Source organism: Neovison vison, chromosome 6 (assembly GCF_020171115.1).
Source record: "Neovison vison isolate M4711 chromosome 6, ASM_NN_V1, whole genome shotgun sequence".
Classification (NCBI taxonomy): domain Eukaryota; kingdom Metazoa; phylum Chordata; class Mammalia; order Carnivora; family Mustelidae; genus Neogale; species Neogale vison.
In genome coordinates, this window is record NC_058096.1 from 118,658,261 (window position 1) to 118,671,665 (window position 13,405).

Consider the following 13,405-nt stretch of genomic DNA (forward strand, 5'->3'; position numbering starts at 1 on the left):
TACATGTAATATTTTTAGGGGTAGGGTAGGGGTAGAGGGATAGGAAGAGAGAGAGAGAATCTTTAGCAGGACTTGACCTCACAACTCTGAGATCATGACCTGGGCCCAAATCAAAAGTCACACACTTAACCGTCTAAGCCACCAGATGCCCCATAGCTGCATTTAATTTCTTAAAAATAATAGTAATAACTTGACTTAAGAGCTAGAGGGGAGGAATAATCGAGTACTGCAGACCTTCTTGTGATCTGCTTGTATCCAGAACTTGAAAGTCAAGGCAATCCAAAAAACATTCTCTGTGATCCTACTACAGACCAGGCACTCTGCTCAGGTTCAGGGGATGCTGAGATAAATATGCGCCCAGCTCTGAAGGAGCTCAGAGTTCAACAGGCTCTGGGGCCAGCCTCAGTAAGTGCTGTAATCGAGGTCCCAACCAAGAACCAGGGGATAAGGAGGGAGGGAAGGAGTAAGGAGGATGCATAAAATCTCCATATCATAAAAATATCAACACCAAAAAAATCCCATATTGATCAAATAGGTTGCCTCTGGGCCACACTGTGTGCAATTTTAATGGCTGATGGGAGCACCAAGAGGGTGGAAAGATGGGTGATCAGATCACTCTTTACTGAAACGTAACACAGGTGGCAAAGGAAGTCCAAGGATATCTTTGGAACAAGGGAAGCTCCACTCCCACCCCACCCCCACCATCACACACACACACATACACACACACACACACACACACACACACGCACTGAGGCATATGTGAGCCAGGGTCCCGCTGCCATGTCTGGGTAATGCCTTAGGTTAGTTGACCTCTTGGGAATCTTCCAGGTATATCTTAGCTCAGTAGCTCCAGTCTGTGTATGGGATGAGGGGGTATCCCAGGCCGCAGGCAGGCAGCACTAGCCCCTCTGGCACAGCAGATGTTCCTTAGCCCCTCCTGATGCGCAGCAGAGAGACGTGGATGGGAGGTCCATGGGTATGCAGTTCCTTGCAGAGCTGGAGGGCAAAAGAAGCAGGGATCCTTCCAGCCCAAATCTGGCCCATGAGCTCACCACAGGGCATGGACAGGAAGGGACAGTGGGACAGGATGTACGAGGAGGCCAGCAACCCTTCCCGAGCCGCCCACACACTGGGCATGGACTAGATGCTGCATGCACAGTATGTCATTGGACCTCCCAACAACCCTTATAAAGCAAGTAGTAGTAACTTCATTTTATAAGGGAGGAAAATAATACAGAATAGCTTACCCAAGGTCACACAGTTAGGAGCTGAAATTCACCCCTTGATCTATATGGTTCCAAAGTTTGTTCTTTGTCTGAGCCCAGAACTCTGTGTCTGTGCCCCATTCCCAACAAGAACTCATACCCAACACCAACATAGCCTGATTCCTGCCCCTCAGATCTGGACCTGCTCCTTTCTCCCAGGCCTCTTTCTCATCACGGAAATAGTTTCCAGTTTGGGAGCTCAGATCTGACACTATTCTGGGTTCCCTCCTTTTTTTTTGTTGTTTGTTTGTTTTTAAGATTTATTTATTTTATAGAGACAGAAAGAGGGCGGGAGGGGCAGAGGAAGAAGGGAGAGAGAGAGAATCTCCAGCCAACTCCACGCTGAGCACAGACCCCAATCGATCTCACAATGCTGAGATCGTAACCTGAGCTGAAACCAAGAGTCTTAACCAACTGAGCCACCCAGATGCCCCTCTGATTTCCCTCTTTGACTAGGATTCACACTTGCTACTTTGATTATCATGTGCTGTAGGCATTCGTCATTTCTCTGGCTGTCCCGTTTCAACCCTGCACCCACCCCAGGGAACTCATTATGGAGTCCTGATGGGCTCCTCTCAGCTAAGAGAACTTCAAGGGTCCAGATATTCCCTCTTCTTATCTCCTGGCATCAAGATGTGTGGGCACAAGAGCTAGGCTGAGCTGACCTAGTCTAACCTTCCAATGATTCGCACCATCCCCAAAAGCTCTGGCCCCAGAATTCCACCACTACAAGCTTTGCCCAGTGATCTGGGTCTTAGGGGAATTTTCCCAACTTATACAAAAATATCCCGGTCTTGGTCCCCATCTAGAATACACATCTTTGGGGTATTTTCTGCCTAGCATTCCTAGTTCCTCTAGGGCCTGTCCTTCTCATTCCATGTGGTTCAGTTTGAGCTGTCAGTTACAGTGGACCTTGCAGGACCATAAGACTAGTCTTTCCCTAGTATAATATGCAGGTATTGGGAGAGGAAAGTACCTGTGACTCTGGGGCTGTCACAGCCACCTTTCCTTACATATGGAGAGAGATTCTGAAGAACAAAATGCTAAGAGAAGCCGAGAAAGAAAATCTTGATGATCACATCTAAGCTGCTGGATCTAGCCATAACTGAAAATGGACAAGTCCCTTCTAGGTTTCTCAGTCAATACCTTGCCTTTTCTGTGTAAGCTCCAATGAGCTGGATCTCTGCTACTTGTAACCCGAAGTCCTGTCCATTCATATAATTGACCTTCCAAGGGCTAGAAGTCCTGGCCTTCCTACGGCCTGAGGAAATTAGGGGTGAGGGAAATCATTTTTTTTACATAACACAGAAGGGAATTCCCAACTCAGGAAAAATAGGCAGAAGCTAAGCCAAGAAGATTAGATTTAGTTCCTGTAACTCTCCTCTACTTTCCTGGCCCAGAAAGTTCCCACTCACCTGCTGCATCAGCCTCTCTGCTACTCTGGGGTCAGTGAGGTCTTCTGGGGAGGCCACTCTCAGCTGCAGGAGGAGAAAGCCTCCATCCCCACCTGAAAATTTAGAAAAGCAGGAGATGAACCTATCAGTAAGTCAGTTCAGGAATGGGGACATGACCTGTGCTCCCCAGCCTCTGTCCCCCACTCTGCACATCTGGGCTCACTCTCATGTGTAAATGTGTCCGTGCTCACAGGGGATCTTACATCTATTCACTGCAAAGAGAAAAAGGATTCCCTCTTTCCAATAACTAGGCTCCTTGTAGTGTCTTCCCAACAAGAATGAAGGAAAGGATGTCTAAAGACCCCATCCACATTTGGAGAAGTCAAAAGAATAGTGCAAAGAATGAGAAATGAAAGTGAAATCTAGAATGTTCTCAAGGCCTGGGAGTTCTGGATGAACTGTTGGGAAAGGATCCAGACAGGGAGAGCGCCAGTGAGAGGCCAGCTCTCAGAGGGGAAACCTCAGCCAATTTGTCCAGGTCTAAGTTGGCAGAAGCTTCAATCCAGTCTTCCCAATCTAGCCACTCTGGGGGCAAGTTCTGCCTTTGGTGGGGCCCTAATCCCCTTGCCTTCCCCAGCCACCGTGGAGTCATTTCTTCCTGCCAGAATACTGTTAGATTGCACTTCTATATTTACAGAGATAGAGATAGATACCAGTATTGATACTGTATCGATATCAATATATATCTCTTTTCCCCTTGTTTTGGCTGCCATATGCATATTTCATGGCTGGACTATTCACAAGAAAGTGACTCTGTCGGTCATGTGTATGAAGGTAGCTGGGGAGTTGGGGAACCGCAGTGGGACAGAAACATTTTATGCTGATCCCTTTTGTACCTACTGAATTTTAAATCATGTCAATATATCATCTAATTGACAAATAATAAAGAAGAGAATTTTATTTTATTTTTTAAAAGATTTTATTTATTTATTTGACAGAGAGCGAGAGATCACAAGTAGGCACAGAGGCAGGCAGAGAGAGAGGGGGAAGCAGTATCCCCGCTGAGCAGAGAGCTCGATTTGGGCCTTGATCCCAAGACTCTGGGATCATGACCTGAGCCGAAGGCAGAGGCTTTAGCCCACTGAGCCACCCAGGCACCCCGAAGAAAAGCATTTTAAAAGAAAAATACATTAATCAGTTGTGCTTTAAAAAAATAAAAGCACAGTAGGAGACTATGAGATGGAACCAGACTTCCATCTGGAGTCCCACTGCTGTCTTTTCACCATCTTTAAATCTGTTTCCTCACCCGTCAGGTGGGCTACTAACATCCACCTCAGAAGGTGGTTTTGAAGGTTTAACTAGAAGAGAGAACACACGCAAAGCTCTTAGTTCACTGCCTGACGTCAGTGAGAACATTCTGGGGCCAGCACTGCCTGGTGGGGCAATATGTTTCTATCACCTCTGCTGGAATACACATGATGTTTGGTAAGGGGGTCGTGATTAATATTTTTATTTCACCTCCCCACAAAGGCAGGGCAGGCTGAGGCCACCACGGGGGTGAGGCCATAAGGACAGTGTTAGGAAGACGAGGTGGAAGCTCCAGGCTGACCAGGAGCTGGGCTGACAGAGCAGCCTCTCACAAGCAGCTTTTTCCCTAAAAAGTATGTTTTCTTAGACATGAAGCTTTAAACCCCAAACCTTCACCCAATTTGTTTGTTTGTTTGTTTGTTTCAAGTCACTGTGGCTCCAACCCCAGCAGGCACAACCAGTAAGTCCCACTTTCATGGGGTCCCAGCTGTTCAGAGGGCCACAGATTGAGCCAGATGTTCACATGGTGCCCCTCTGTGTGTCTCTAGCTGTACCAGAAGCTTCAAGAGTATGAGGACTGTGGCTTTTGAATAAAATTTGGGGCCTCGCCTGGTGCATAGTAGTCACTCAACTATTAATATCATGGAAGGATAGAGCCGGAAAGGACCTTATTGTTCACCCATCACAACCCCATTTACTGGTGGAGAAACTGAGGCCAGAGAGCAGAGAGGGATAACCTCCAGAGAGAGAGTAGGTGATAGCCCCACAGTTTTCCCATACACCTCTCTAACTCTGCTATATTTCTGACTTTGGCAAGAATTGCTAGAAGATCATGAAGAGCTTCCATCAGGGACTGGACTCAGAATAGGCCCCAGAGCCTTCCTTCCTCCCTACCCCTTATTAAGCACACAGACACCCTGGAAACTCCAAACCCCACATCCCCCAGACCCTACCGTAGGAGCCTCTACCTGCAGTAGCTTCTGTGGTCCCCCCTGGCTGAGCAGTGGTGGGCAGAGCAGTTGGGGCCTTCCCTCCAGCCCTGCTGGTTGTCTTCAAGGTCTTGGCTAAGGTTGTGGTCTTGACTGAGGTGATGTTTGCTTCAAGGCTGCTATTCGCCATAATCAGGTGGGCAGAAGGAAAAGTGCTCCTGCTGATGGAGACAGACCCATCGATTGTGCTGTCTGTGGTACGAGGCTGTGAGGGGCTGGAGTTCTTGCTAGTGGCTCCGTGGCTGTGGCTGTCAGCCGCAGCAGGGGAAGCCACTTTACCTACCGTTGACCCTGTCTCTGTGGAGATCGTAATCACTCCTGAGACCTCGGTGTGGCTTGTCGTCTCCGTAGAGAGGACAGCAGTTTCTTTCCAGGGTCCAATGCTGACTGTCACCAAAGTTGTGCTGGGGGTCATGGGCTCAGCTGCTGTTGTTCCTCCTTCTATGGTGCTATTAGCAGGTAGCGGAGTCTCAGCTGGGGTATCAGGTGTGACTGGTTCTGTGGCACTGGCTGCTGACGAAATCTCTGTGGAGGTCATGGTCTTGGTGAGGTGTGGTTCTGCTTTGGTGGAATGAAACAAAGCTGACACATCAGGGGAAGATGGAGTCTTTCCTCCTGTGGGGTCGAGAGCTACGTTGGAGGTCCCAAGGCTGGTGGCAGTTGTTAGTATTTCTGTGATGCTGCAGTTGGTAATCTCCATGTCAGTGAGGCTGTAGGCAAGCCAGTCTTTAGCCGAAGCATTCTGGTCGGGTGCCAGGGCCTGTGAGACAGTGATGGCCAGAACTGAGTGGTCTGAGAAGGCGCTGCTGTCTGAGGCCAGGCCCTCGTCTTCTGCAGAGGTGTGAGCTGATGTCAAGACATCAATTATGAGCCTCTTCACCTCTTCTGAGCTGTCATCAGTACAAAGGGTGTCAAAGACAGCTTCCACAAGATCACTGCCTATGACAGTCTCCACTGTGGTCCTTCCAGTTGCCATGGGCCTGCCACTTATGGCTGATGCCTCCATAGGAGTGGTGATCATAACCGTGAACTTGGACAGTGTCATTTGTGTGAAGACCCTGGTCTCTGTTGCACGAAAAGTGGTCTTGGTTTTCCTGGTCTCTGCTTCTGAAATGGCACTGGCCAGGATTAAGTTCCTATCAAAGGTCTGGGTGCTCAGGGTTTGAGTTTCCAAAGGGCTATGGCTTGGCACAGAGGTCTCGACAAGGTCAGTGGTCTGGAAGTCTCTCTCTGAATTTGTCCCGATTCCCGGAGTCATGGCAGTCTCTTCTATGTGGTTTGTCATCACCAAAGGACCTGGTCTGCTGGTGCTGGGGCCTGTGTTAGGTAAGACCAACTTTGTAAGCCATGAGTCCCATTGGACTAATTTCACACATGTTCTTGTGTTTATGCCCTGAGTACCCTGGGAGGAGGGTAGGGAGGGGAAGTTGCTTTTATGGTCTTTTTCATCTATACATACAAGGAAGAAGGAGGTGGTATCATCAGGAAGACCAGTCCCATGTGTCAACCATGGAACTGGGGTTGCCTGTCTAATGTCTTCTTTTTTTTTTTTTTTTTAAAGATTTTATTTATTGATTTCACAGACAGAGATTACAAGTAGGCAGAGAGGCAGGCAGAGAGAGGAGGAAGCAGGCTCCCTGCTGAGCAGAGAGCCCGACGTGGGGCTGGATCCCAGGACCCTGGGATCATGTCCTGAGTTGAAGGCAGAGGCCTCAACCCACCGAGCCACGCAGGCACCCCAGCCTGTCTAATGTCTTCTGATGACCCTAAGTGCTTCTGAGGCAAGCAAGCCTCAGAATCTAGTTGATTATTGGTCTGAAGCCATCAGAGGGAGTGCATGGGGCCAGACTCCAGCTTCAAGGGGGAGCAAAGAAGGCAGAGGTCCAAGTGAGCCAAGAACTACAGAGCAGGGACCACAACTCTCAGAACCTTCTGAAAGAATCCTTGTGACTTTGCTATTGATACTTTTCCTCATCCAACAGATGTTTCCCCATGGGAGTAAAAACATTTCAAACCCAGAAAACAACTGTGGTTTTGTATTTAGAGGTACCTGGGAGGACGGGGGGAGAGGAACCTCCAGAGAGAGAGTAGGTGATGGTTTTGCAAAAGGGAAGGGAGCAGGCAGAGTCCTTTGGAAAGGGAGAAGCTTCCCATCCCCACTCATCTGACATGGTGGGGATGGGACCCCAGAACTACTGAAATGATGCACCATCCATGTTCCACAGGTAACAGGGAGCCAAGGGAGGAAAATTTCACCCTTAAAGAGATGCTGCTAGCGTTTCTCCACAGGCCAGAACATCTCTGGCCACTCGACAGACGCTTGGAGGTTGTGTGAGTGGTGGGTGGCACTCCTTTCCTGGGGAGGCTAGAGCAGGATCTTTTCATGCACCTACAAGCATGCCTCTCCCACCTACGGAGGGGGAAGGGCTCTCTCTGTAAGTGGGCTAAGGACCCTTTCAGGGGAGGGTTGCCAGATTTAACAAGTAAAAATACAGGATGCCTAATTAAATTCAAATTTGAAATTCAGATAAACAAGGAATAATTTTAATGACAAATTATGTCTTTAGTATGTGTATTTCTCATGTAATATTTGAGACATACAGAAAAAAAGCTTTGTTTCTTGAAATTCAAATGTAAGGGGATGCCCTGTGGTTTTCCAGTAATCCTACTCTTGGAAGGACAAGAACCCCCTTTTCAGGGTTCCAATGATTTGAGATGGTCTTTACTGAGGTCTGCTGACCTAAAAGTACCCAAGCACCCCATGGAATTACAGGACCATTTGGTCACCTCTACCCTGGCTGTCAGGACTGGGCCCCAGGTCCTCAGCTTGTCCTCTTGTGTCTCTCCCTGAATGATAAAAGAGCGCTGGGCCAGAAGAACAAAGACTGGGCTCCAGTCCTAGGCCTATTGCCTACTAGCTCTGGAATCCCATGATTGACTGGTTCAAATCCTGACTCTGCCTCCCACTAGCCAAGCCAGTCACTAGACCTCTCCAAGCCTCCCTTGGGAACGAGGGTTACCCTACCTGCCTTGCAGGTGATAGTGAGGACCAGAGGAGAAGAGGAATGGGAAAGTCTTATATACCAAAGCCTGCAAGGGTCACTAAGCATCCCTCCCCAGCCTTGTCCTCTCCAAGAGCCACTTGAGAGCACACAGCCTTCTTTAATGCGGTGAGAATGTCAGGCTGTCCCCATGCGCAGATTAGGAGAGTCATGACATATCCACTCTCCTTAGTTGTCCACAAGTCATGCTTTTACAGGAATATACTTTCTTCTCCCCACTTCAAAGCCCAAGATATTTCTCTGAGCTTCCTCGGTCTCTGCCCAGTGGAATCAAAGCCTTTCTGTGTCAACCCACGCAGTGGTCTTGGGGTCTGACCACTGACTTCCTCTGAAGTATTTTCTTCCTTTTCCAGGAGCCCCATGATATCATCCTGCTTTGAAACCTCCTTGTGCTTCCCAACCCACAGCCACTTCGTACCCACTGGGACCCTCACACCCCCCACCCAAGTCTCCGACCCACCACAGGTCTGCTCAAGCACAGCAAAGCTGACCCCGCCCTGTGCTCCTGTTGCTGCTTTCCTGGTCATGCCTCAAACTGGCAGAGAGGATGGTGTGTGTACTGGGACCCTGAGTTTGAGTCCCTCCTCTGCTTCTTACCAGCCAAGGGACCCTGATCAAGTCTCCGGGCTCCAAACCTGCATTTTCTCATCTGTAAAACGGAGCTAAGGGTACATATTTCATAGGTTGTAAAGATTAGATTAAATTAAAACGTAAAACGTGTAGCACAAGCCAGGCAGATCATGAAGCCGTACACGAGACAAAGTGGTCTAGAGGCTAGGTGCTTGCAGAATAAGGTGGCTTTGCAGGTGACATGCTGAATCCTGGGAAGCCTCAGTCCCATCACCTCTGTGGGCAGGGGTGAGTAGGAATAAGACTCGTGTTTCTCTCTCTCGGTCATTGTGAAGATTAAAAAGAGCACGGGGGCATATGGGACATAGCTGTACCTTCTTCTCAATTTTGCCATGAAACTAAAACTGCTTTAAAAAAATAATCTTTTTTTAAAAAGATAATGCAGAGGACTCCTGGGTGGCTCAGTCATTAAGTGTCTGCCTTCGGCTCAGGTCATGATTCCACGGTCCTGGGATCAAGACCTGATCAGGCTCCCTGCTCGGCAAGAAGCCTGCTTCTCCCTCTCCCACTTCTACTTGTGCTCCCTCTCTCACAGTGTCTCTCTCTGTCAGGTGAGTAAATAAAATCTTAAAAAAAAAAGATAATGCAAGATGCTGATAGAAGGGGAGTCCATGTCTAGTGGGTGTACAGAGGTGACATGGGAATCTCGGTATTTTCTGCTCAATTTTGCTGTGAAACCAAAACTGCTCTCCAATAAAAGACTATTTAAAAAAAAAAAAAAAAAGACAATGCATGCAACAAGCTTAGCAAGGTTCCTATTACACCTGTTCTCTTCTTCCATAACAGCCCTGGCCCCTCAGAATCCACCCTCCCCAAGCAGTCGGCGACAGACTTTTCACACACAAAAACTAGTTTTTAAAGGAAATCTGGGCTGGGAAATAAACTTGGAGGAGTTAGAACCTGGTCAAGCCACTTTCTTTGGCTTTAGTCAGATTTATCCCCTTCTACCACTCTGCTTCACTTGCCCCCCCAACTCCCACGCAGAAAAACAAACCCACAGTCACAGCACGAGGACGTCACTCATTCTATGGACTGCAGTGTCAGACGTGCGTCAGCTGACACCATGTTTATAAAGGAATACTTCAGATGCAACTTTATGGTTAATTGTAATTAACCCAAGAGGGCTGCTGGTACAGAAACTCACACCCAGAGCTCTCTTGGGAGAGAAGCCCCCACCTCCTTACCTGCAGAGCTCCTGGGGGCCCCAGCCTCCCAGCAGAAGAAAAGGGACAGAGCCAAGCCCCAGAGAAAGCCCATCCTCAGGGGAGTTCTGGCCACCATCGCCCAGCACGTCTGCCCACTGCCTCACGCTGCCACCTTTTCCTGCTTCCTCAATCTGGGGAGGAGGGCGGGTCACCTGCCTTGGTGTGGCTGGGTAGTTTCCAGAAGGCAGCCAGGTACTCACAAATGCCCCGGCGGAGAGCTAGCAGGGTGCATGTCACGGGCTGTCAGCAAGCTAACCCTCCCGCCCACTCCCGGCCCAGCGACCTCTCCTCTCTGGACACTTGGAGGAGTTTGATTGTGAGATGCGGAATCATTTCCACAGTGATATTCACCGCCTCAGTCCTGCAGCCAGGGAGGCCAGGGAAGATGGTGTTTCATGTTTCCCCCTTTTCTACAACCCTTCCTCCTCCCCCCACCCCTGTGCATGGGACTTAGTCTTTTAGTTCAGTAGACCTGGGCTTCATTTCGAATCCTAGCCTTTATTAGCTCCGTGATCTAGGGCAAATGAATGAAGCTTTCTGAGGCTCAACTTCCTGATCTATAAAATGGGCATCGTCCTTACCTTGCTGGGTTGTTTTGTGAGGATTACACGAAAAAGTAAAGTTCTTACACAGCTCCTGCTGCATACTTGTGGCTCATGGAGTACACCTGCACCAGAGCTGCTCAGTATGAGAGCTCTCGACGTAAGATAGAGCCCCATGTTGGGCTCTGCATTTAGCACCGTGTCTGCTTAGGACTGGCTCTCCCTCCCCGCCCCACTGAAAATAAAGTAAAATAAAATAAAATCTTAAAATAAGTAAATAAGTAAGAACTCTGGCATCTACCGTGATCCTCAAGCAACAGAGAGAACGGACAGCCCCCCAAGGTCTGCAGGGGGCAGGGCGGAGCGGGACTCTGACCTCTAATGTCTTTCCAATGACTCCTGTGATTCTGCATCCCTGTCAGAGTCAGGATCACGTCCAGAGCCAGACTGGAGTGTGGGATGGGGAAGGCTCACTAGCCGGGAGAAGGGAAAGCATAGGTGTGCAGGTCAGAGTACAGGGCCCCCGGAGGAGGGAAATGTAAGGGTGATGACTTAGGGAAGCTTATGGGATTTGGTCACAGGAAGGGGAGTGAGGCTGAAGAATATATTTCCAAATGCCCTAGAAAAGAATTTTAGCCCTTCCAGAGGCCAAGGAATGAGCTGTCATAGCCACTACCAGTGGCAGACAAAGTACCTTGGGGATTTCAGGATCAGAGTTTTGTGATGAAAACCACTCTAGAGTAGAGTGGCTCAGCATCAAGAAATCACAAAATCCCACTGCTGGAAGGAACTTCAAAGTGCAATCAGAAAACCTAAGTTCAGTTTCCGGCTCCATCCTTAACTGTGGCCCAAGAATTGTGTAATTTTGGACAAGTTATTTGCCTTCCCTGGGCTTCCATCAATAACATCCCCTTGGCCACGCAGTCTGAGGTTCTGCATTTGAGTGTGAGACGCTGTCTTCTAGAACTTCACCCTGCGCTGGGATTAAGAACTGAGGGGGTCCACCCAGGACACCGCCCAGCATGCAGAGTCTGAGATCTTGAAACCCAGTTCCAACTACACCATTGATCTGTAGAGCTCTCCTGACAGGCTGAGCCCTTCCACCCTCCCATTCAACCTAAATCCTTCACTTTATCAAATGGGAGGATGGATTTGCCCTTTGAGGGTTTCTGGTGAGGAGGGGAGGCCCTGGGGCCACAGCAATGACCTGAATTCTGTTTGGCCAGTCTAGTAGCATGCATGCGTGTGTGCAATCCAGTGTGGGGCTTCCCCCTAGAGAAGACGGAAGAAACTCCAACAAAAACAGAGAACTCTTAAATAAATACAGAAAACAATCCTGTGGTGGCCAGAGGAGAGGCAGATAGGGGCGTGGGTAAAGAAGGGAATAAAAAGAACACACCTCCAGTTACAAATAAATAACTCATTGGAACGAAGAAAGCAAGAGGAAGGAAGGAAGGGAAAAAAAAAGAAAAGAAGAAAAGAAAAAAGAAAGAATGCATAGCTCCTTTCTGCTACTTCCCTCCCCTCCTGGACAGGCTCTCTGCCCCACCCCGGCTGGGAGAAGGAGTTCCTCATTCCAGCAGCCAGTGGCTTAATCCACAGACTGAAGCACTCCAGGTGCTGTTCTCATGCCCATCACAGACTTCTCACCATTTCCTTTCTCTTGCTATCGTTTAAACCAACAACTCATCTCCAGCCCAGTTGCCTATGATGGGATCTAACCAGGAACCCACTGGCAGGGAAGCCCCGTTGAATACTTCCCTGAGTTTGCTGGATTTTGTCTGGTCCATCTTCCTCTATGTCTGGGGGGATTTCCAAACCTGAGCACATGACTACTGACCCTGGGGCCATAATAATCAAATCCTGAAAGTTTCTAGACCTTTTTGTTCTTCCCAGCCAAATTCAGCTCTCACCCTGAATGAGCATCAGAAGCTGATTTCATTAACTTAACAAACATATATGGGGCACCCACTATTTGCCAGCCACTATTTTAGGCATTTAGAATATGTCACGGAGTAAAACAGATCCCTGACCTCATGAAACCAACTTCCTAGTGGAAAGAGATGGCAAACAATAAACACGATAAATCAGTGAACCACATAGGAATGAATACTATGGGAAAAAGAAGAATCAGGTATTGGGGAGGCAGGGGGGAAGTGCAGTTTGCTGTGTTAAATAGCAAGATCTAAGATCTAAGTGAGATCTAAGTGATGATCTGAAATGGGTGAGACGGTTAGCCAGGTGGATACCTCAGAAAGAGCATTCCAAGCAGTGGGAGCCTAGGGAAAGGTCCAGAGGCCTAAGGCAGGATCAGGTCCAAGGAGCACCAAAGAGCCTTGGACTGGAGCCACGCTAGGGGGCAAAGTGGGGGTGAAGGGAAACAGAGTGATGGGGCGGGTAGATGAAAAAGGGCCTTGTCAGCCTTAGGGTTGATATTCTGAGTGAGGTGGGAACCACCCCCTGAGGAGTTTTTTAGCAGAGGAGTGATGGGATCTCAGTTTAGAAGGATCACTCTGGCAGCTGGGCTAAGAATGGGATGCTTTTTCCCTAGTCCAGGCAAGAGATGAGGGTGGCTCTAAGAGGACATGGTGGGAGTTGGTCAGATTCTGGATATATTTTGAGAATACTGTCCACATGATTTCCTGCCAGATTGATGTGGGATGTCAAAGAAACAGAAGTCAAGGATAAGTACAAACTTTTCAGGGTGCCTGGGTGGTTCAGTCGGTTAAGTGTCTGATTCTTGATCTCAGCTCAGGTCTTGAGATCAGGGTTGTGAGTTCAAGCCCCACACTGGGTGAGGAGCCTACTTTAAAAAAAGAAAGAAAGAGAGGGAGAAAGAGAGAAAGAAAAGAGAAAAAAGTACAAACTTTTCAGCTTGAACAACTGGAAGAATAGAGCTGTCAGTACCTTTTGGGTCTGGCTTTTTCATCAGAGTATTTAGAACCCCTCCCCCCACAATGAAACCAATGCATATTGTAGGGATGAATCTGTTTTAGGACAAGTGTTA

The 13,405-nt window shown here is 48.5% G+C and overlaps 1 protein-coding gene across 1 annotated transcript; it reads right to left on the bottom strand.

The window, feature by feature from the left end:
- Positions 1–604: 604 nt before the first annotated feature.
- MUC20 (mucin 20, cell surface associated) lies at positions 605–10,041 on the bottom strand. The gene is made up of 4 exons (XM_044255159.1): positions 9,836–10,041; positions 4,939–6,276; positions 2,684–2,775; positions 605–999 (listed from the first exon to the last, which is right to left on the bottom strand). Exons 1-4 carry the CDS (start codon positions 9,930–9,932, stop codon positions 931–933), a joined length of 1,596 nt encoding a protein of 531 aa, XP_044111094.1. The 5' UTR covers positions 9,933–10,041; the 3' UTR covers positions 605–930.
- Positions 10,042–13,405: the final 3,364 nt, after the last annotated feature.

What these genes read in the sequence shown, in the direction of transcription:
- MUC20 (XM_044255159.1), bottom strand. Translation starts at nt 9,932, where the DNA reads ATGGTGGCCAGAACTCCCCTGAGGATGGGCTTTCTCTGGGGCTTGGCT. An exon ending in GACCACAGAAGCTACTGCAG is followed by an intron (nt 2,776 to 4,938) that starts GTAGAGGCTCCT and finishes CTAAATTTTCAG; the next exon opens with GTGGGGATGGAGGCTTTCTC. An exon ending in CAGAGAGGCTGATGCAGCAG is followed by an intron (nt 1,000 to 2,683) that starts GTGAGTGGGAAC and finishes TTTGCCCTCCAG; the next exon opens with CTCTGCAAGGAACTGCATAC.